This window comes from Mesoplodon mirus, assembly GCF_964341445.2.
Source record: "Mesoplodon mirus genome assembly, chromosome: 17".
Lineage (NCBI taxonomy): Eukaryota > Metazoa > Chordata > Mammalia > Artiodactyla > Ziphiidae > Mesoplodon > Mesoplodon mirus.
This window is the reverse complement of record NC_138993.1, coordinates 64414748-64435555: the sequence shown is the minus strand read 5'-3', so window position 1 is coordinate 64435555 and position 20808 is coordinate 64414748. Positions and strand designations below refer to the sequence as shown.

General features: G+C 42.3%; 1 protein-coding gene across 4 annotated transcripts in view; it reads right to left on the bottom strand.

Moving 5' to 3' along the window:
• The window catches only part of CLDN10 (claudin 10), a gene marked incomplete at its 5' end in the record, with an annotated part of 94154 nt that extends 76166 nt beyond the window's left edge, over positions 1-17988 (bottom strand). For 2 of the 4 annotated variants that reach the window (XM_082602044.1, XM_082602047.1), the window contains one exon: positions 17775-17988. In XM_082602044.1, coding sequence (XP_082458170.1) covers positions 17775-17988 — 214 coding nt within the window. The remainder of the gene's footprint in view (positions 1-17774) is intronic. The other 2 variants (XM_082602045.1, XM_082602048.1) reach the window with 1 other exon arrangement.
• Between the last annotated feature and the right edge of the window lie 2820 nt (positions 17989-20808).

The window sequence follows — 20808 nt, the reverse complement described above, 5'->3', positions numbered from 1 at the left end:
ATGTGAAAAGTAGGGCTTCCCTGGTGGTGCAGTGGTTGAGAGTCCGCCTGCCGACACAGGGGATGTGGGTTCGTGCCCCGGTCCGGGAAGATCCCACATGCCGTGGAGCGGCTGGGCCCATGAGCCATGGCCACTGAGCCTGTGCGTCCGGAGCCTGTGCTCTGCAATGGGAGAGGCCACAACAGTGAGAGGCCCACATACCGCAAAAAAAAAAAAGTGAAAAGTAGAACTAGCAGGGTTTCTGAATAGGGAGGAATTAGAATAATAGTAAGTGAGGTGAATTATGACTGGACAAAGGTAAACTATCCATGATAGGAAAGATCAAGGAATGGGGAGGTCTAATTATATGCCCTCACTCCCAAGAGTCCAAGACCATGGGTAAGTCTGAGTTCCCAGCTATAAGAAGCTAATATGTAACAGGAAAAATGAAACAAATGTGCGGGTTATAGTAAGAAACAAAGTAGTGAGAGGGAAAGTCTAATAACCTATGAGGTGGATCCAAAGGAGGAAACATTTTCTCTCTGTCTTCCACATCTTCATGTCATATCTGATACGTATAAGCTGCTGCTGTGAAAAAAAAGGCAACTGGATATTGGAGCCTGTCCTTCTAGATCTGTAGTCTAGCAGGGGAGATAGAGCCCATCCATCCATAACCAGTGCTGTGCTGCGGCTGACTTACTCTGGTTCCTATCAGGTCTCGAGAGCCAATTGCTAAGCCAGTTTTTAAGCACAACCATTTTAAAAAGGCTAAATTTACAATTAAATAAATCATATTGAAAACAAAGGTAATAAATACTCAAAACATATCACATCCTAAATTATCTATGCTCTTGAGGATCTTAGGTTGACTATATCTGTATAATTGTGTGCTAGTGTGCATATTTTCCCAACTCCTCATTCAGTGACATAACATTAGTAGCTTGAAGTTGCCGTAGTAGAAGGTTTTACACCATTTACACCACAGAAATTGGCAAATGCTACAAATTGGGACTTTGCTCATCCTTTTGTTTTCTAGATTTAAGAAAACGATGTAGAAAATGTTTAAAATGTAGATTAAACTGAAAAGGATGTCATGTCTAAACCATTACTTTGGGAATAGCACAAAAATTTGAGGAAATATTCTTCCAATATTCAAAACTATTATCCAAAGAAGTTACTTGTGTCGTTGACTATCAAGTGATATAGCAACATGCTTCTTCGTTGTTTTGCTTTCACATGACTTGTTATGTATCAGGCAATGATCATGTAGGAATTACACTTGTTCATCAATTGCAACAATTAGCTGGCCATGAATACAAAAATTCAGCTAAAAGCATTCTTTGAGAATCAGTTGGCTACATGTAATTTATGATAAAGAATACTGTGCATCTTATTACTATTTGTAAATTGTGTGTTATGTATTCTTTATATCAGTAAAAATCTATCACAAACATACATATGTATTTACATGTGCATACATGTGCATATGTGTATATGCATCTATATCATTACATCTCTATTTATACTCATATTTTTTTTGGAGCACTGGTTGTTAACATTTACCAACACACCACTGTCCAAAACCAAAAAACAGAGTGGACAGTAACAAATGCCATAAGAGAGTTGCATGAGGCTGTGGAAGCAGATTCCCTGGGAAACGGGGAAGCTATCATGGGCTTCATGAAGGGGATGAGAACCAGTGGAGTCTGGAGGCAGAAGAACTCAAGGGAACCATTTCCTCGGAGGCCCTTGGCTTTGCTGGTCCCTGAGGGGAGAAGAGAAGTGCCTTTCTAGTAACAAGGGGGCCACTGCCTGCCTGAGGCTGTCACTGTTGTCTGTTTTCTGGAAACCAGAATGAGACACAGGCTCTGAGGACCACAAAAGGTTGTATAAGAAGACAGGATGAGCTCAGGAATCATCAAAGCCTCTAGAAATAGGAATGTTCATCTCCTTCTGTGGCTCCAGGGACTGGTCAGTACAGAGCAAACTGTAGAGAGAATGGCCTAGTCCCACTAGCAGAAAAAGTCCACTAGCCATTGGTTTCTGTAAAGGGACATTTTTCTTTAACTGGACTTGGAGGCTTGGAATTCAAACTTTATGGCAAAGTAGGGGGTAGAATTAGGCCCCCAAACGTCCTTTTGCATTACATGTAATTATTACATATCCTATAGAGTTAGACAGCATCTTTGCCCTCAATGTCTATTCATATTCACAAATTTTCATGGGAGTCAAGTTTTCTGAAAGGCACTAGGACACTAACATCATCCCCCAGACCCCACTTCCATTTTTCCATCCTCACACACCACCTGCTCTGCTACCATCTCCACTGAGCCTCTAAGATGAGGCCAGAGTGTAGAAAGGACAGCACTTCCCTTCCCACCCTGCCATCAACCCCATAAAAGGGAGGAGAGAGAAGGAGGGGAGCCTGATCAGCGACATGGTCTCAGCATCAATTTTCTTCAAATTGTTAGAGGGGACAAGGTCTTGGTCCAATGTGGCACCAACATCAAAACGTATCCTGACTTGGCCATCCTGACTGTGGGTGTATTTTGTGAGAAACACCTACCCATAGGTGAGTTGAAATTGTCTCCGTCTTGGGACCCTTGGGACAAGTGTATCTGCAGGTGACACAGGGAGGGAGGGAAAAGGAGACAGGGTGGACGCAGAGGCCAGCAATGGTGGAATATGACCTTGAGGAGAAATGAGGGCACTGGATTTCTAGGTGGGAGGAGATTGTACACAGTGGTGTTGTTGGGAGAGGTATGCCTAGGAGTCTTTTCTAGAAGATATGTTTGCATAGAAAACATTGCTTTTACTCTCCTTGTGTGTTTACTTAGAGGAAAGGCTGATGGAGTCTGAGGTGGAGCAGTGGCGGTGTCGCTGGTGGGGGGACTTGAGCCCTGTTGAGAAGAACCTGAGTTCTCCCCTGAGACAATAGCAAGTAAGAAATGAGATCATTACAAGCATTGCCAGGAAGCTCGGAGATATTTAGGGCAGGGGCCCGCGGAAAATCCTGGAGTTTCTGCCTGGATTCCATTTGAACTGGGGCAGAAATGTAAAGATATAGCATTTGTTCCCATAGACTGAGTAGTGTAGACCATAACTTTTACGCATAGAAAAAAATAAAATAAAAAGTATAAGATATAAGACAGGATTGGATTATATCTTTTTTTTTTTTTTTTTTTTTGTGGTACACGGGCCTCTCAGTTTTGTGGCCTCTCCCGTTGCAGAGCACAGGCTCCAGACACGCAGGCTCAGCAGCCATGGCTCACGGGCCCAGCTGCTCCACGGCATGTGGGATCTTCCCGGACCGGGGCACGAACCCGTGTCCCCTGCATCAGCAGGCAGACCCTCAACCACTGAGCCACCAGGGAAGCTCTGCATTATATCTTATACTCAAAATGTATTAAAGACCTAAATGTAAGACCGGAAACTATAAAACTCCTCGAGGAAAAACATAGGCAGAACACTCTTTGCAGATATTGAAAAATCCTTGCATCCCTGGGATAAATCCCACTTGATCATAGTTTATGATCCTTTTACTGTAATGTTGGATTCAGATTGCTAGTATTTTGTTGAGGATTTTTGTTTCTATGTTCATCAGTGATATTGGCCTGTAATTTTCTCTTTTTTGTGGTATTTTTATCTACTTTTGGTATCAGGGTGATGCCATTTGCAGCAACATGGGTGGACGTAGAGATTGTCATACTGAGTGAAGTAAGTCAGATAGAGAGAGACAGAATCATAGGGTATGGCTTATATGTGAAATCTAAAAAAAAAAAAAAAAATACAAATGAACTTATTTAGAAACTGACTCACAGACTTAGAGAACGAACTTATGGTTAACAAAGGGGAAGGGTGTGGAGGAGGGAGGGACTGCAGGTTTGAATTGACATGTACACACTGCTGTATTTATAATGGACAGCCAACAAGGACCTACTGTGCCGCACGCGGAACTCTACTCAATATTATGTGACAGCCTAAATGGGAAAATAATTTGAAAAATAATACATGTATAACTGAATCATTTTGCTGTACACCTGAAACTAAAACAACATTGTTAACCAACTATATTCCAATATAAAATAAAATGATAAGAAAAAAACATTAAAAAAAAGTTTAAAAAAAAGATTGCAGGCTGATTAAGGGAAGAATCCAGATTTAGGATTCTTAGGAAGAGAAGGCCTGTCAATTAAGTTAATAATGAAAGATAATTACAAATATTTTAAGAAGCTAATGAAGCACAGTTGAGTTGTCGGGTGTGTGTGGTCAGGGAACAGGGAACAAAGAGAAAATCCTGACAGGAAAAATATTCAGGAAGGAAATAACTTACTGTTGGAAAATGATTTCCACTCCTCATCTCAACTATTTGAGTTAAAATAAAGACCCGTGAAAGAACAACTATTTCCAAAGCAGTTATCCTCAGACATGTTTTGTAACACAGATAACCCAAGTGGTACCAAGCTATCTTGAGAAGGTTATGGCGTGTAATTTGGTCTGTTTGCAGTGAATGGCGCTTTATGCTCACCCTGCCCTTTTTACCCAGCTGCTTATAACATGCAGAAAGTAAACCCTCACAGAAATGGCCACGCCGCCCAGCCCCTCTTCAGAGTCTATCAGATGAGGGGACGCAGAGCTCTTTTTTCTGCTGGCTGTGGTCACGCATGGCTGGATGACCAACAGCGGACAAGACCAACAGCTACATCTGTATCTCAGAGTCATTGATTACCAAGAGAAGGACTCAGCCCAGAACCACGCAGAGAATAGAAAGTCCTCAGCGAGTGAGTCTGTTAGGGTAATCCGAACAATCAGAGCCATTCTTATCACATTCTGATTTCTCCGTTGCCCCTTTCAAAGACAAGCCATTTTCTAAGGCCCAAAGGGACCACTGTGAATGGTGCCTAAGATTTTTCATAACGTTAACATCTGAATGAAAGGACCAGATGTGATCTTAGAGTGAAGGCAGTGACCAGGGAGAAGGGCTGGGGTCAAGGAAATGCCCCAAATTTCAAAAGGGTACATTTCAGAAATTGCCATTAGTATGCTTGGTAGCAAACTCCAGATAAATTCTAGAATGGATCATTAAGGGGATGGTTTTATAGCTCTTAGTAAAGCAAGAAGCTCCCAGTAGGAAGCAGCATGATTCCCTAAGAGCAAGAAACATCATATTAGACAATTTCTCTTTTGACGAGGTTACTAGGATGCTTCAAAACTTCTATCGTGCTGTGCTGCTGGACAAGGAGAGACACGGGCCTGGTCACCATGCAGACAGGCTCAGTGATGGCACCATGGATGGTGAACCACGCCCTATGGTCCCGTCCTTGCTCCCATTCATTCATCTCAATAAAAAAACTCACTAATTCAACATATACCTTATAGAGCATGGACTTTATGGATTTTACCTTCTGGGAAAGAGATAGGAAGAAATTGTTCAATCCCTGTCCTCACAGGGCTTATAACCTAGAGGTGGGAAAGGACAAGTACACAAGTAACCACAATCCAAGCCAGAAAAACAAAATCACAGAAAGAAAAGTACAAAGCGCTATGGGGGGAATCAGTGGAGACAAAGGTCCTATCTGGTTGGAAGGTTGAAAAGGCTTTGCATCAGAGATGGCACTGGAGGTGGAGCTGGAAGGAGGAGAGAGATGGGGGTGCTGAAGAAAAGCATTTGCCCCACACGGTGTGAGCAGAGGCACAGACTAGGGAAGAGGTTCAGCACAAAGTCCAGGTTGCTGGAAGCAGGGGGACGAGAAAGGCAAGTCAGGACTGCTGCGATGCATTCCTCTCGCTGGGAAGCGGCCGTGGGGAGTCCTTCGATCAGGTGTTTGGATTCAGGAGTCACACCGTCTGGCATGAATCTTGCCATGGCCACCACCTTCACCAAGAAATTGAGCAAGTTACGAAACTTCTCCAAGCGCTGGTTACTCCACCTGTAGAACAGGCCTGGTTACAGCAGCGCCCCATGCAGAGGGTCACTGGGGAGGAGGCGAGATTCTGTGTCCAGTGGTGCCTGGTGCGGAGGGAGTGCTCTCTAAATGGGCTACATAAAGCCCAGAATCAGGGACTTCCCTGGTGGTCCAATGGCTAAGACTCTGCACTCCCAATGCAGGGGACTCGGGTTCGATCCCTGGTTAGGGAACTAGATCCCACATGCTGCAACTAAGAGTTTGCACGCTACAACTAAAAATCCCACATGCCACAACTAAAGATCTCACATGCTGCAACGAAGATCGAAGATCCCACGTGGCACAAATAAGACACGGCGCAGCCCACCCCCCCCAAAAAAAGCCTAGAATTAAACTGGAGGAAGCTCTGTTTTGCAAGTGTGTTCTGGCAGTGCTGGATAGCCTTGATTAGAGCAAGTTCAAAGAGCGGAAAATGTCTTCCTGATATTTGATCCCAATCTATGGTAAGCCATAGGCTGAGCCACAGGAAAGGCAGACCTCCCCGCAGGGAGAATGGGAGGCTGGGCAGGCAGATTCTGCAGGATTTGGCAACTGAGAAGGTGTGGGCTCAGCAGTTTGGGAAAAGCAAGGAGGAGAAATATGTGCAGCATCCTCTTGGATTTGGAGATTTGGGGACAAGTGTGCGACTGGGTGGAAGATGTCTTTACCTCTATAGGAGGAATTCCACAGAGATCACAGGGAGTTTGCTGAAGGCTTTTGGGTGATGCTAGACTGGGAGGTTGGTGAATACAAAGATGACCAAATCAGGATTCAAAACAGTCCTGAAGGCTAGAATTTGTGTTGGAGAAAACAACCACAATAATAGCAAACTCATTTATTAGCTTATTTAATCTTTTTCATAAGGGAGATATTATTATCATGCTCATTTTACAGGTAGGGAAACTGTTGAAAGTCAGGTTTCAAGGTCTGTGCTCTAGAGGGAAGAACGAAAGAAACTGATCTTTATGGAGTATTTACAGTGTGCCAGACACCAACTTTCACCCAAGGGAATACTTAGGAAGCTGGAAGACCTGGAAGGAGGTCAGATGATTTAAAGTAGGACGTGGTAGATGAAGATGACACTGTGATGAAACGTTATTTCTAGGCGCTCCATAGGCCTGTGAGAGGCATTGGAGGATGAGGCAGGGAGCTAAATTTTCTGTGCTGACCCCCGATCCATGTGAATTATTTCCTACTATGGCGTGAGGAGCGGGGATCTTCAACTGTTTCTGTTCAGTGGGTCCACATTCCTGTCTGTGATAATCTTGGTCTCTAAGTCTGTCTTTTGACTGATGACTATGGTGTGGGAGACATGGGAGATGTCTACATGGTGAAGTTGCCTGTGTGGGTGTGATGTGTAGAGGCGTCTGCATGGTGAGAGTTTGTATGGACGTGTAGTTAGCTGTAGAACCAGCTGCGTCTGTGTACATGCGTGTGCCCACGGGGTGTGAACACTCTGGTGTGAATGTGTTTTATGATTCTAGTGTAATTGGAGCACAAGCTGCATGGCTCACCACCTTGGTCAAAGGCACACCCCACCCTCACCCCCAGCACTCCCAGGAGGGATTAACGAAGGAGCAGGAAGCAGAAGCAGAAAGAACCCTGCAAGGCAGAGGCTGGGGTACTGCTCACTAAGAACCTGCTGACCCCACTACAGGACAGCGTAGGAGCTGCAGCTGGAACAGGAATTTCCCTGCGGAGGGCACTGAGCTCTCTCAGGCTCCAAACCCTCCCAGTACTGACTTGAATCTGGGATAGAGGGAGTCAGTAGGATAACGTGGGTATTTTCCCAGATGATATAAATGGATTCCAGATAATTCTCTCATAGCGTCTGCGGGCTCCTCTTTGTGGCTCCGTCACCTACCAAGACCACCACCCACTGCATTCTCTTTATCAATTGGGCTGTGGATGTGATTCCTGTTTCACTCCTTCCCTCGCCCTCTCCCGTCCCCCCCAGTTCTCACAGCTTGCAGAACAGTCCTTCCCAAGGCACAGGGTGGGAGAAGAGCATGTTCTGGTGAGGAAGCAGAATTCAGAGCAGAGGATGTGGGTGAGCCAGAGGGCAGACCAGCCAGGTCTGGAGCTCAGAGTTGAGAGCAGGCATTGGGTCAGGACTGAATGGCCAAGCAGGGTGGAATCAGCGGGTAGGACAGCCATAAGACAGATGTACTACTGCCTGGAGCCCAGACTTCAGCCGGCAGAACAAAGTGAGAGTCTGAGGTCCAGGTTTCAGCAGGAGAGTGGGCATCAGCTGATCTCCAGGAGCTAGGAGGCTGAGCAAAGCAGGAAGAGCACAGAGCCAGGGCACAGGGCCAAGGAAGGGTCCTGACCCCTGCAATAGAGAATCAGCTTCGTGGGGAGTCCTACAGGGCAGGCTGGAATCCCCAGACATGACTGGCTGGAGGTTTGCTGGCTGGGCATAAATGAGAGCATCTGCTGAAGTCAGGGAGAAAATAGCCTCTGTTTCCCCTGCCCACCTTGCCAAACGTCACATTTTGTGTTCTGGAGAAAATCTGTCTCCCAGTAGGGTGACTGGTCTGCTTATGATACATGGACTATATTTGGTTTGTATAAGTGAAAAATATTGATCCAAAGATATCCAGTTAAAGGCAGGATTTGTCCTCTCTTATTGTCCCCAGCCCAGCAGCACTTAGCTCTATGCCTGGATTTAGAAGCAGTCATTCCTTCCCTGGCAAGGGTTAGGGGGCACATCCCTTGGGTTTGCTTAGGACCTTTTAAAATATCAGTTCAAGATAGAGAATTGCCTATTTACTACATTGATTCTAACATACATTAATATATTGATTTAAATATAATAACATTAATATAACATGTGTATTATGACTTTTACTACTTTAACTTCTAGCCTGTGAACATCTCCCGGGCGGAGACAGGTCTTTTTATTGCCTTGTTCCCAAGCAACCAGCATGGAGCCCATGAGTTGTCCAAAAATATTTAAGTCAATATGCAAATCAGGAATATTGATGTTTAAATATTTCTTTTTCTTTTTATATATTCACAGAATCTCAGATCTCAAACTGGATATGACTTTAGAGGTTACCTAGTCTGTCTTCCCGGCCAATGCAGGAATTATTTCTACCACCTTTTCAGCAGAGGATCATCAACCTCCTCTAGATACTTCTAGTCAGTTCTTTGTGGGACAGCCTGTTCCATTGTTGGGCAACTCTGATAGAAATTTCTTCTTCAGAGAGCCCCTAAATCTGATTCCCTCGTAACGTCTACCCAGTGGTCCTACTCATCTTCTTCCCATTCCTCCATCCCTCTCACACCCTTACCCACCATAACCTTTTTCTTTTCTCCAGGTGAAACAATTGCCCATGTGAATTTATTTCAAGACCTCCCATCTTCCTAGTTACCCTCCTCTCACATCAATGAATGTGGTTTGTATTCATGTTCCTTAAAATATGGTGCCCAAACTAGCCTTATGGAATTTGACTACCGAATATGGGGAGCAGGGAGGTATTACCCTCCTAATTCGGATGTTCTTATGCTATTAATGGCACTTCAGATTGCATTAATCTTTATGGCTGCTACATTTTCCTGGTGTTTTTTATTAAACATCTAAAAAGCACAGTTTTAAAAAAATTAAACTCAGTCAAACTATCCAATTGATTTTTAAAGCCAAACATTAAGTTGAGAATCTGACTGCTTGAGATCTTGGTATGCACTGGAAAATACTGTCCTGGGAGAAGGGATGGAACTTAGGGTGGGACCTGCTCTGCAGCCAGCTTCCCCTTCCACTGCCCCCAAGTCTCTGGGCCGGAACCTTGGAGCATCCGTGACCCCTTCATCCATCATGATTCACCAAGTTACTCGGTCTTATCAGTTCTACCTCTGAGTACCTTCCTTGTCTGTTCCCACTGTTGCCCTCACATGAGGTTCAGGTTCTCACATGAAATACTGCAGGATCTTTCTGAAATGCAAGTCCCATCAGGTATTCTCTGCTCAAAATGTTTCAACAGCTTTCCGGCTCCTCTAAGACAAAGTCGAAATCCCCTCATAGAGGTTACAGGTCCCTTTGCAAGTCCCCCTCTAGGTGCACCTGCACCCCATCTTAACCTCCTCCTGCACATCCACGTGGCAGTCTTTCCAATGTGCTCGCTGGTCCCTGAGGCGCTCGGCTCCTTCCCGCTTGGAGGTCTTTGCTTGTATGTGCCAGGCCCTGCTCTGAATGCTCTACGCAAAACTCACTTCATCCTCACCCCCACCCTCTGAAGTAGATAATATTACTCCCATTTTACAGACGGGGGAGCTCATATGTTAAGCATTTTGCCTGGTGTCACGCAGTTAATAAGTTGTAGAGCAGGATGAGTCCCGTGACCCGTAATGCCCTCCCTTTCTTTCTCCTGGGTGAACTTCTATCCATCTTTCAAGACAGTTCAAGCACTGGCTTTTCTGGGAAGTCTGCCTCTGCCCTGAACTTAACCCCAGATAGCACTTATCGCTCTGGGCTAATCGTTTGCTAAATGATCATCTCCCTCTAAGCAGCACATCCACGGAGATAGGCCCCTGTGCTTTCCTCACTGAGCCCCCAGAATCTATATTCTGTGCCGGGAATCTAATGAATGCTTTGATGAAAGGAGCTCATTAATGAATAAGTGAATTAACTATTTACACGGTTCCTTCTATAGTCATAATATGGTGTCATAGCCATTTGCCAAATTGTCAATTTTTTTTTTTTTTTTTGCGGTACCTGGGCCTCTCACTGTTGTGGCCTCTCCCGCTGCGGAGCACAGGCTCTGGACGCACAGACTCAGCGGCCATGGCTCACGGGCCCAGCTGCTCTGCAGCATGTGGGATCTTCCCGGACCGGGGCACGAACCCGTGTCCCCTGCATTGGCAGGCAGACTCTCAACCACTGCGCCACCGGGGAAGCCCCAAATTGTCAATTTTTGATCATCAGTTTTTCCTATAATGCGTACAAAAATCTGGCCAAAACTTAATTGTACATCAATTCTTAATTTTCTTAAGAAAGAATTAAAGAATTTAAAAATTCTTAATTTTCTCCTGAAATTCAGATCAGTTATCCTGGCTTCGTCTAAGAGCAATACTGCTTTCTCAAGTGCTCTGGAATTACTTAAAAACGCACAGCGGCAGTAAGTTTTAAAACTACCAATCCCAGTATGCTCTTTGCTCAGGTGTCCTTTGACTTCATCCCCTTGAGGATGTGAGTTAGTCTGTAAGGGAATGCAGCAGAGGAGACTCAGGAGCGCCAGCTTGCAGCACGTGCAGTCGGACGTGCAATGAGCGAGAGAGGAGTCGTGGGCCCGGAGAGAAATACGCCTGAACCTTTTCTACACAAAATATTCACCACGAGAAGACAAATACTGACAATCAGATAAGCATGAGAAGCCACAAAGGGGAGGTGGGGTAGCCTTCCTGACCTCCCTACGCAAACACCACCAGAGGATCTCGTATTCATACTGCGCTCACTGCCTTTTCTTATTTTCCGCATTCTCCATGCTCTGGCATCTAGGGCCTCGGTTGTGGCAGGTGAGCGGAGGGGAAGACTGCCCTCCTGGGGCCAGCAGATTCTTAGAAATAACACACAAGTGCAGCTTTCAGAGACAAATCAGCTAATCCAAAGCACACACCCCAGTGATGTCCTTTGTCAAGCTTTCGCACATCAAACCAATATTCCTCCACCTTAATCAACCCAGGGCCGGGTACTAGACAACTCAATAAAGCTCTCGCCGGTGATTTCCTCTCACTCCTTCTGCCTTCTGACCGACTCTGGTGCTTCCCAGCAGGGTCCTGTGTGGGGAACCAGGCCTCCTACTTCTAGGCATCTGTGAGTGTAAAAACTTCTTCCTTCATGACAGTGTTTCATGTCTGTGTGTCTTACCATCCCTGATTAAAACAAAGTCCAGGTACATTTAAAAACATATACTAGTCTATTTCATGTAATAGGATTCTTTCCCTTGATCTTCCCACAAACTTGAAGTATGGAACTAGACATCATCATCATCTTATAGATAAGAAAGGGAAACAAAGTAAATTTAAGTGACTTATCCAAGGGCACGCAAGAAATTAATGGCAGAGCTAGGTATTAAACGCAGGTTTTGGGCTAGTACTAAAGGCTGAACATTTCCCCAAAAGTTCTATAGACGACCATACAAAGTTATAAATACGTTCTCCTGTTGAGTCTCAGATACTGTCTGTAAAATGGGGATTATACCATCTTTTGGATAAATATGATAATATATGTGAAAGCACTTTGTAAAATGCAAATATGATTCAAGTCAATATATTAAACTGTCTGTCACAAAATTTTTCCCAGTTCTTAGGGCCAGAAATATTTGAGTAAACTTTGTCCGTTTTTGACTGCCCAGCATACAAACACCCCTTAGTTCTGGTGAAGCTCTATCTCCCACCACAGAACCCGAAATGGGCCTTTTCTCCTCATCTCCAGCAGATGCAACATGTGATGGACAAAATGAAGAGGCCCACGTCTGTGGTGAGAACCTGACTTCTAGGTGCAGTGTGGTCTTGCCTTATAAGGTACAGTAAATCCTAACCTGTAGAATAAGCATAAGCTGTAATCTAATGAGCACAATAGCTTTCGCTTTGTTATAAATATGACATAAGACATGCAACAAGGGATCAGAGTCATCCTTCTATTAGGTTTTGGATTCCAGGAAGCAGCTACTGCAGTCCTGGCTGGAAACAAATAGATGGAGCAGAAGTAACGGTCACCTTCCTACCACTGAGATGTGAGCTCTCCAGGCGTTGAGATGTGAGCTCTCCAGGCATTGAAATCTGTATTCATAAGAATGATTGCTACCCTTTATGGTGTGCGTCTCGCCTATGTTATCTCGTTTCATCTCCATTTAACAAGTAAGAAAACTGAAGCACAGGGAGATTAAGACCCCTTAGTTAGTAAATGGTGAGTCCATCATACTCAAAGTCTAGACTCAAAGATTCAGACTCTAAGCAGAATTTCTCACCCTTTTATGTGCATGGGGGACACCTGGAGATGTTGTTAAAGTGCAGATTCTGATTCTATGGGTCTGTGGTGGGGCCTGAGAATCTGCATGTCTAGCAAGCTCCCAAGTGATATAGACGCTGCTGGTCTGAGGACCACACTTCAAGAAGCAAGGCTCTAAATCGTTCTTGAAAAGTGCACTTGAAGCACTTTGAAAAGTGCTTCTTGAATCTCATCATAAAAAACACTCATGGCTCTTCAACTAAGCACTTCCCTAGGGCTTCTCCCTTTGCCAGAGCTTGGTGACATGAGAGGAGAGTCCCTATGCATCTATTAAATGCTATGATTTAAATCAGTGAATGATTTCTTCTTCCATTTGTTCAATCCACAAATTTTATTGAGAGCCTACTAGGAGCCAGCCATAATGGTGGGTGCTGAGGGTACCAGGATAAGTAAGATAAGGTCCTGGCCTCTAAGAGAGGAGCTATTGATGGACACAGGCTGTCTTGAAAACCTCTGAACACCTTGCAGCAGACTGACTTAGGACCAAGTCCACTTGTGGGCTGCCTTGGCTCTGGCACCATCCTCACCACCACAAGGTGTGGGCGTGTTTTAGCATGTGGGTCCAATTCTCTTGGCACAGAGACAATTTTCTGGTGGCTCCTCCCATCCAGAGTCTACTGTGAAAATACAATTCACCTACCTTGGGTCATTGATTGTGTCAGTAAACATAAATCTATGCCATTTTTTTGTTGGGATAAGAATGCACTGAATGTTTCTTACACTTCTTTTGGGGTGAGAACTGCCAAAGACAGAACTTGAGGTTTTCTACATGCTTTTAGATAACTTTACATGCATTTGGAACACAACAAGAAAATAAATCTGAATTAAAATTAACCTTAGGTTTATTTAACAAAATTAAGTCTCAGAAAGCAATCAGAATTTTAGCAAATGGACACCTATCTTGAGATTAAAGGTAAATACCTTCTAAGGCTGCAGAGATCTATCAAATGTGTGATTCTGAAAATATTTTTGAAACATCGTAATTATTCAAGTCAATTTTCCCTCACTGAGGCTGTAATTAGTTTTCATTTATTATTACTGTTGTTTGAAATTTAAATTTACTACTGTTATTTAGTCATAGATTAAGGCACACATTTCAACTAGGAAGAAATCTAAAGTTATGACATCAGATGATTCCCACCTGTTCCCTATGTGAGAATAAACATCCACAGGAACCTCTTTTCTTTAGCAAATGCCATTCCTTTCCCCCCATCCTTATGGCCTGGCTGATAAGGGGATGAGGAGAGAGGTGAAGGATAGGCAGGTGAAGAGAGGTCCACACTCCTACAGGCAGCCAGCATCCTGTGACCACCAGCTCCCAAAGTAGTGTTTACCTTCATTCCACTGAAACTCTGAACCTTTACTAAGTGTCATATGGTCGTTTGAGATCATTCACACCTATCTGCACTCAGATGCAGGTAAGATTCTATATTGTCAGGATCCAGGTAGCCAGCAAGATAATACATAAGTGGAGAAAAAGAAGGACAATTCTCAGGAGAAATAATGTTAGAGGACCCTATTACAGTCATCATTCTTCAGTGAACTTCTATGGCGAAGTGGTGAAGGACTGTAAAGCTCTTGAGTGAACTTCAAGTTGAAACAGGCTTTAAGGGACTCCTGGCATCCAGCTCTTTCAATATAAGGAGGAAGAAAGTTATGAATGAGGCACAGAGAGTTTCATTACCAAAGTCAAGGTCTTAAGACTAGTTAATAAAAAAGTCAGAACTTGAAGCTCCATCTGCTGAGTTACAATCCAGTCATCTTCCTTTTTGTTGCCTGAGTATCCATCCTAAATCATGCCAGCCTTCGTCCAGGAATACAATTTTGCCCTCATCACAAACTATCTGTCTCCTCATTATTTTGTTCATTCAGTTATTTTGCAAATATGTATCCAGAGCCCACTGTGTGCCTGGAGCACAAGGAGAACTTCACAGCCCAGGTCCCTGCCCTCCAGGCGACCATGATTCAGCTTTACTCTCTCCTTGGAGCAATGCTTTCTGGATCCAGCCTTCCCTGTCAGCAGTGACTGCTGCTCTCCCTGTGAGAGATGCTTTGCTTTCACAGTTAAAACTCTCTACTAACATCGAGAAGAGAGAAAAACAAAACACAACGAAACAAGAGACACAGCCTAGAGTGGATATTGCATCGAAAGACAGTGAATTGCTTTTGAAATTGAGTCAAGAAGTTTTCAGTCCACAATGAGGATTGAATTACAAGTGCCCCTATGGTGTTGTCCTGAAATTGATTCCACTGAACTATAGTTGAAGGGGGCCTGTGTTTTTCACAACTGGAAATGCCCCTTGTCCAAAGAAATGCTGGCTTACATCAAATCTTTTAAGGTTGTAGTCACTACTAATGTAAATGGGTTCCTAAAAAACTGTAGCTATACTGGGTCATCTAAGAGGGTTAGTTAGCAACAAGAAGGTATGACTTTGACAGTGAAGTTATGTAACCAGCAAGGAAAAAAAAAATCTAGCAGTTTAAAAAGATTTCCTGTTTTTCTTTCTTAGAGGAGGCTTAATGTGGCCTAAGTCTAAGAAGATTTGTCTCAAATTGAGAATGTAGGCTTAAATCAATTTATTATTTTAAAATGCACTATAACCATTTTCATTCTTCTTTGGCTTCTGAGTTTTTTTTCTCAATTTGGAATTATTGTGATGATTGAGAGCCTACTGGCATAGAAAGCTTCCCAACACCCCACTGCTGTGTTTTCAAATAAGAATAAAGGAAAAGCAACCGGCCTCGTCAGCAATGACTCCGTGTGAATGAGGACATCTAAATTGGTGAGTGTCCATTTTCTTGGAAATATAAATCAGTGTTCCTGATGTTGAATATAGATTTCAGTAGTAACCTGTATCTTTGATAAAGATTTTGATTCAGGACGAAGGAAGTAGAAAGATTATGTTAAATGAATTTTACAAATTCGAATTGAAGCATTATCAGTGGACAAGGTTTTCCAAATTACCTCTCGTGTGCAGGGTACACAGCAGACATAGAATACATTATTTTTACTACTGAGAAACAAAATCAAGAGGATAAAGTTTTAAGGTGGAAGGTTATTTGGGCCACTATCAACACTGTTCATTAATTAGCCCACTTTGGAGCTAAGGTTGAATGCCTATTTTTCATAATAACTCGGTTTCATTAAGGAATAGAGAATGAAGGGTAATAACACCATACATATATATAAATGTATATATAAATATATATATATATATATTTATAGAATGAACCCAGTAGAGAACAAAAAAAATACACTTAGCCACATGACATAACTTCTACCTGCTCCCTCAAGGTGGGAATGGGCCAAGAGGTCTGTGGAATGACAACCGTGTCCCCATCATACTCTTCTCCTTTTACAATTTTCCCTGCACCTAGGGAAACCTTCCGTAGTAGAAGGAGAATTTTGATATATCCTAAAATAAGTTTAGAAGCTGGGACTGAAGAGAGACTAGCATTGATTCCTCTAATGGGTGCTCAGGAAAGCCCATGTTACTTGGAGGCCTAACTGAGGTGTCCAAGCTTGAACACTTCCCTTGACTGTCATTAGACTCTCCTGGATTTAGCTAAATATCCTCTCTTCATCCTTTTGCACGCACTGTGGACTAATGACATGAATACTTGACCCAAAATCCCATAAAATATTATGCTTTAGTAACTTCCTAGTTAAAATTTGATTTCATTTTCTTTATTGGGACCAAGGTACAGTGTTGCCATTTTATTGTGAAAAGTCTATATATTATAAAATACCAGGGGCAATTTTTAATATAATAAACCCACAACCTGCGGCTGATTTGTAAACATAATCAAATAGGCAGAAAGCAGGGGCAGGTAGTGATTCTTATAATGACATACAAGCAAATAGCAAATAATTGTTGCCCTGGAGGTATCCTGTTGTATGAAAATGCCTTTTTTTGAAGTATAGTTGGTTTAAATATTATATTGGTTTCAGGTGTACAATATAATGATTTGATATTCTTATAGATTATACTGAAAATGCCCTTACATTTTTTCCCTCTTTAAAATACACAGTTTCTAATAGTTTCTAGTATGCCTAACATTGAAAGTTTGTCTACATACATATTTTTGATAAAACCTACTAACAAAAAGTTCATGGGCATTTTATTTCTCAACTACTTTTTAAAATTTTCTTGCTCTGCTGTATTATCACTAAACATGATTTTTTAAAAAATATGGAAACCCCTTTAAAAACCCCTACATCTCTCAACACTGTCCATCTTCTCATATGTTTGTATCACTGTGAATATACATATGAATATACACACGTATGTGTATGGATTTCATGCTAGAATGGCCTGAGGAAGTACAGGGACTTAGGATAACGTATGATCAGGACTTCCCTGCCGGTCCACTAGTTAAGACTCTGTGCTTCCACTGCAGGGGGCTTGGGTTCCATCCCTGGTCAGGAAACTAAGATCCCCACATGCCGCGCGGTGAGGCCAAAAAAACAAAACTGTACAACGTATGATCTACTGACGGCGTGTGTTTACCATATGTATATATATGGTGTCCTCCATGACACAAGGCCAATCAAAACCTGTTTTAAAACAAGCCAGTCACTCCTGCCCTTTCCTTTGGAGTCGCTTATTCGCATTAGGTATTTCTAAAAGATCCATGCAGCTATTTGCCATAGCTGCATATTTGCCAAAGACATGATTTAATTCTTTCAGTCAGCATTCATACACCCCGTCCCTCCTAGGCAAATCTTGGCACTTGGATTACGTACTCAGAGTTAACAGCCAACTGTATACGGACCCTTCAGCACAGTGAGGGGAAAAGTGACATTTTACTTCCACCCCAAACAAAGCTATTATATTTACCTTCTACTTTGAAGATAGTAAAGTGCGGTCGACAATGGAAAGAACCCAACGCGTTACCTGCGCAGTTCATCCACAGACCCTGGTAAACCCAAGTGGCCGTTATCACCGAGGATGCTCGCGTAGTCACTTTCCACTCATTGGATGCGGTGGCAGCGACGAGAGCACCAAAGCCCCCGACGCCAAACACCAGAGCCGAGATCTGTGCCCTGGACATGTCGCTCAGGTGTCTCCAGGGACACTGTCCAGACAGATCGCTGCGGTGGTCTAGGCATGCAGCGGACACAACCCGCTTGGACCAGTGTTGCAGCAAGTTAATGCGGGTAGGTGACAGTACTTCATGCTCGGGTGGCCTGAGAAGGACCGGAACTTAGGATAAAGTCTGATTTACCGATGGCATTTTAAAGGTAGCCTAAGACGATCTTTCTAACTTCCTACACGGATATTTACTAAAAGTTTGTAGATGGATTCTAAAGGTTTTGAGTTCGCAGATTGTTTTCCTGCCACATAGTTAATGCTTAATTTTCTGTTAGCCTGAAGCTTAATGAACCATGCAGGGACCAGATATTACAAAGTACAAATTATACAGTAACAGTTAAGGCTTATTTGACCCATTGCTTTAGTCTTGCGTGCTTCTGAATCTTATATAAATGGAATCATAGTGCAGCTTTCTTCTGTAACCAATTTTTTCACACATTATGTTTGTGAAATTCATCTATGTTCAACAATGTAGTTATGGTTCATTAATTATTACAGCAGAATATAGCATTTCATTAAATGAATTTTGCTGGGTTACACATTCATTTCGACTCAGTACTTTGAAGATATAATTCTATTTTTATTTGGCTTCCATTGTTGTTTTTGAGAAATCGAGAGTCTGATTTGGCATTTCTTTGTAGGTTAATCTGCATTTTCTCTTTGGCTGGTTTTAAGATTGTCTTTGTCTTTGGTTTTGGCAGTTTCACTAATTTTCTAGGTGTGGATTTAAAAAAATCTTATTTGGGATTTACTGAACTTGTTGAAACTGATGATTCATTGCTTTCATCAATTCTGGAGAACCATTAGTCCCCTCCTTCTCCAGATATCACCTCTGTCCCTATCCTTTCTTTATCTTCTTCTGTGACTCTGACAAGCTCTATTTTTTTAGTTGGTCCTATGTCTCAAAATCTCTTTAACATTATTTACTTCTTTATTGCTCCATGATGAATTCTGGGAATTTTTTCAGACATATGTTCTAATTTTTATAATTTTTCTTCAACTATATATAATCTGCTGTTAACCCATCCAGAGTTTCTAGTTTCTATTACTCTCCTTTTTAAAATAATTCTGGAAGTTCCACTTTATCCTTTGTCAAATCTGCCTGTTTCTTTTTTCTAATTTCTTGTTCTTTAGTCATAATTCAAAGGCCATATTTTATTATATTTTTATTTAAAAATTTTTTTATTTTATTTACTTATTTTTAACATCTTTATTGGAGTAAAATTGCTCTACAATGGTGTGTTAGTTTCTGCTTTATAACAAAGTGAATCAGCCATACATATACATATATCCCCATATCTCCTCCCTCTTGCGTCTCCCTCCCACCCTCCCTATCCCACCCTTCTAAGTGGTCACAAAGCACTGAGCTGATCTCCCTGTGCTATGTGGCTTCTCTCCACTAGCTATTGATTTTACATTTGGTAGTGTATATATGTCTATGCCACTCTCTCACTTCATCCCAGCTTACCCTTCCCCCTCCCCGTGTCCTCAAGTCCATTCTCTACGTCTGCGTCTTTATTCCTGTCCTGCCCCTAGGTTCTTCAGAACCATTTTCTCTCTCTCTCTCTCTTTTTTTTTTTTTAGATTCCATATATATGTGTTAACATACAGTATTTGTTTTTCTCTTTCTGACTTACTTCACTCTGTATTACAGGCTCTAGGTCCATCCATCTCACTACAAATAACTCAATTTCGTTTCTTTTTATGGCTGAGTAATATTCCATTGTATATATGTGCCACATCTTCTTTATCCATTCATCTGTCGATGGACACTTAGGTTGCTTCTATGTCCTGGCTAGTGTAAATAGAGCTGCAATGAACATTGTGGTACATGACTCTTTTTGAATTATGGTTTGCTCAGGGTACATGCCCAGTAGTGGGATTGCTGGGTCATATGGTAGTTCTATTTTTAGTTTTATAAGGAACCTCCATACTGTTCTCCATAGTGGCTGTATCAATTTACATTCCCACCAAACAGTGCAAGAGGGTTGCCTTTTCTCCACACCCTCTCCAGCATTTATTGTTTGTAGATTTTTTGACGATGGCCATTCTGACTGGTGTGAGGTGATACCTCATTATAGTTTTGATTTGCATTTCTCTAATAATTAATGATGTTGAGCATCCTTTCATGTGTTTGTTGGCAATCTGTATGTCTTCTTTGGAGGAATGTCTATTTAGGTCTTCTGCCCATTTTTGGATTAGGTTGTTTGTTTTTTTGATATTGAGCTGCATAAGCTGCTTATAAATTTTGGAGTTTAATCCTCTCTCAGTTGCTTTGTTTGCAAATATTTTCTCCCATTATGAGGGTTGTCTTTTCATCTTGTTTATGGTTTCCTTTGTTGTGCAAAAGCTTTTAAGTTTCATTAGGTCCCATTTGTTTATTTTTGTTTTTATTTCCATTTCTCTAGGAGGTGGGTCAAAAAGGATCTTGCTGTGATTTATGTCAAAGAGTGTTCTGGCTATGTTTTCCTCTAAGAGTTTTATAGTGTCTGGCCTTACATTTAGGTGTTTAATCCATTTTGAGTTTATTTTTATGTATGGTGTTAAGGTGTGTTCTAATTTCATTCTTGTACATGTAGCTGTCCAATATTCCCAGCACCACTTATTGAAGAGGCTGTCTTTTCTCCATGGTATATTCTTGCTTCCTTTATCAAAAATAAGGTGACCATACGTGCATGGGTTTATCTCTGGGCTCTCTATCCTGTTCCATTGACCTATATTTCTGTTTTTGTGCCAGTACCATACTGTCTCAATTACTGTAGCTTTGTAGTATAGTCTG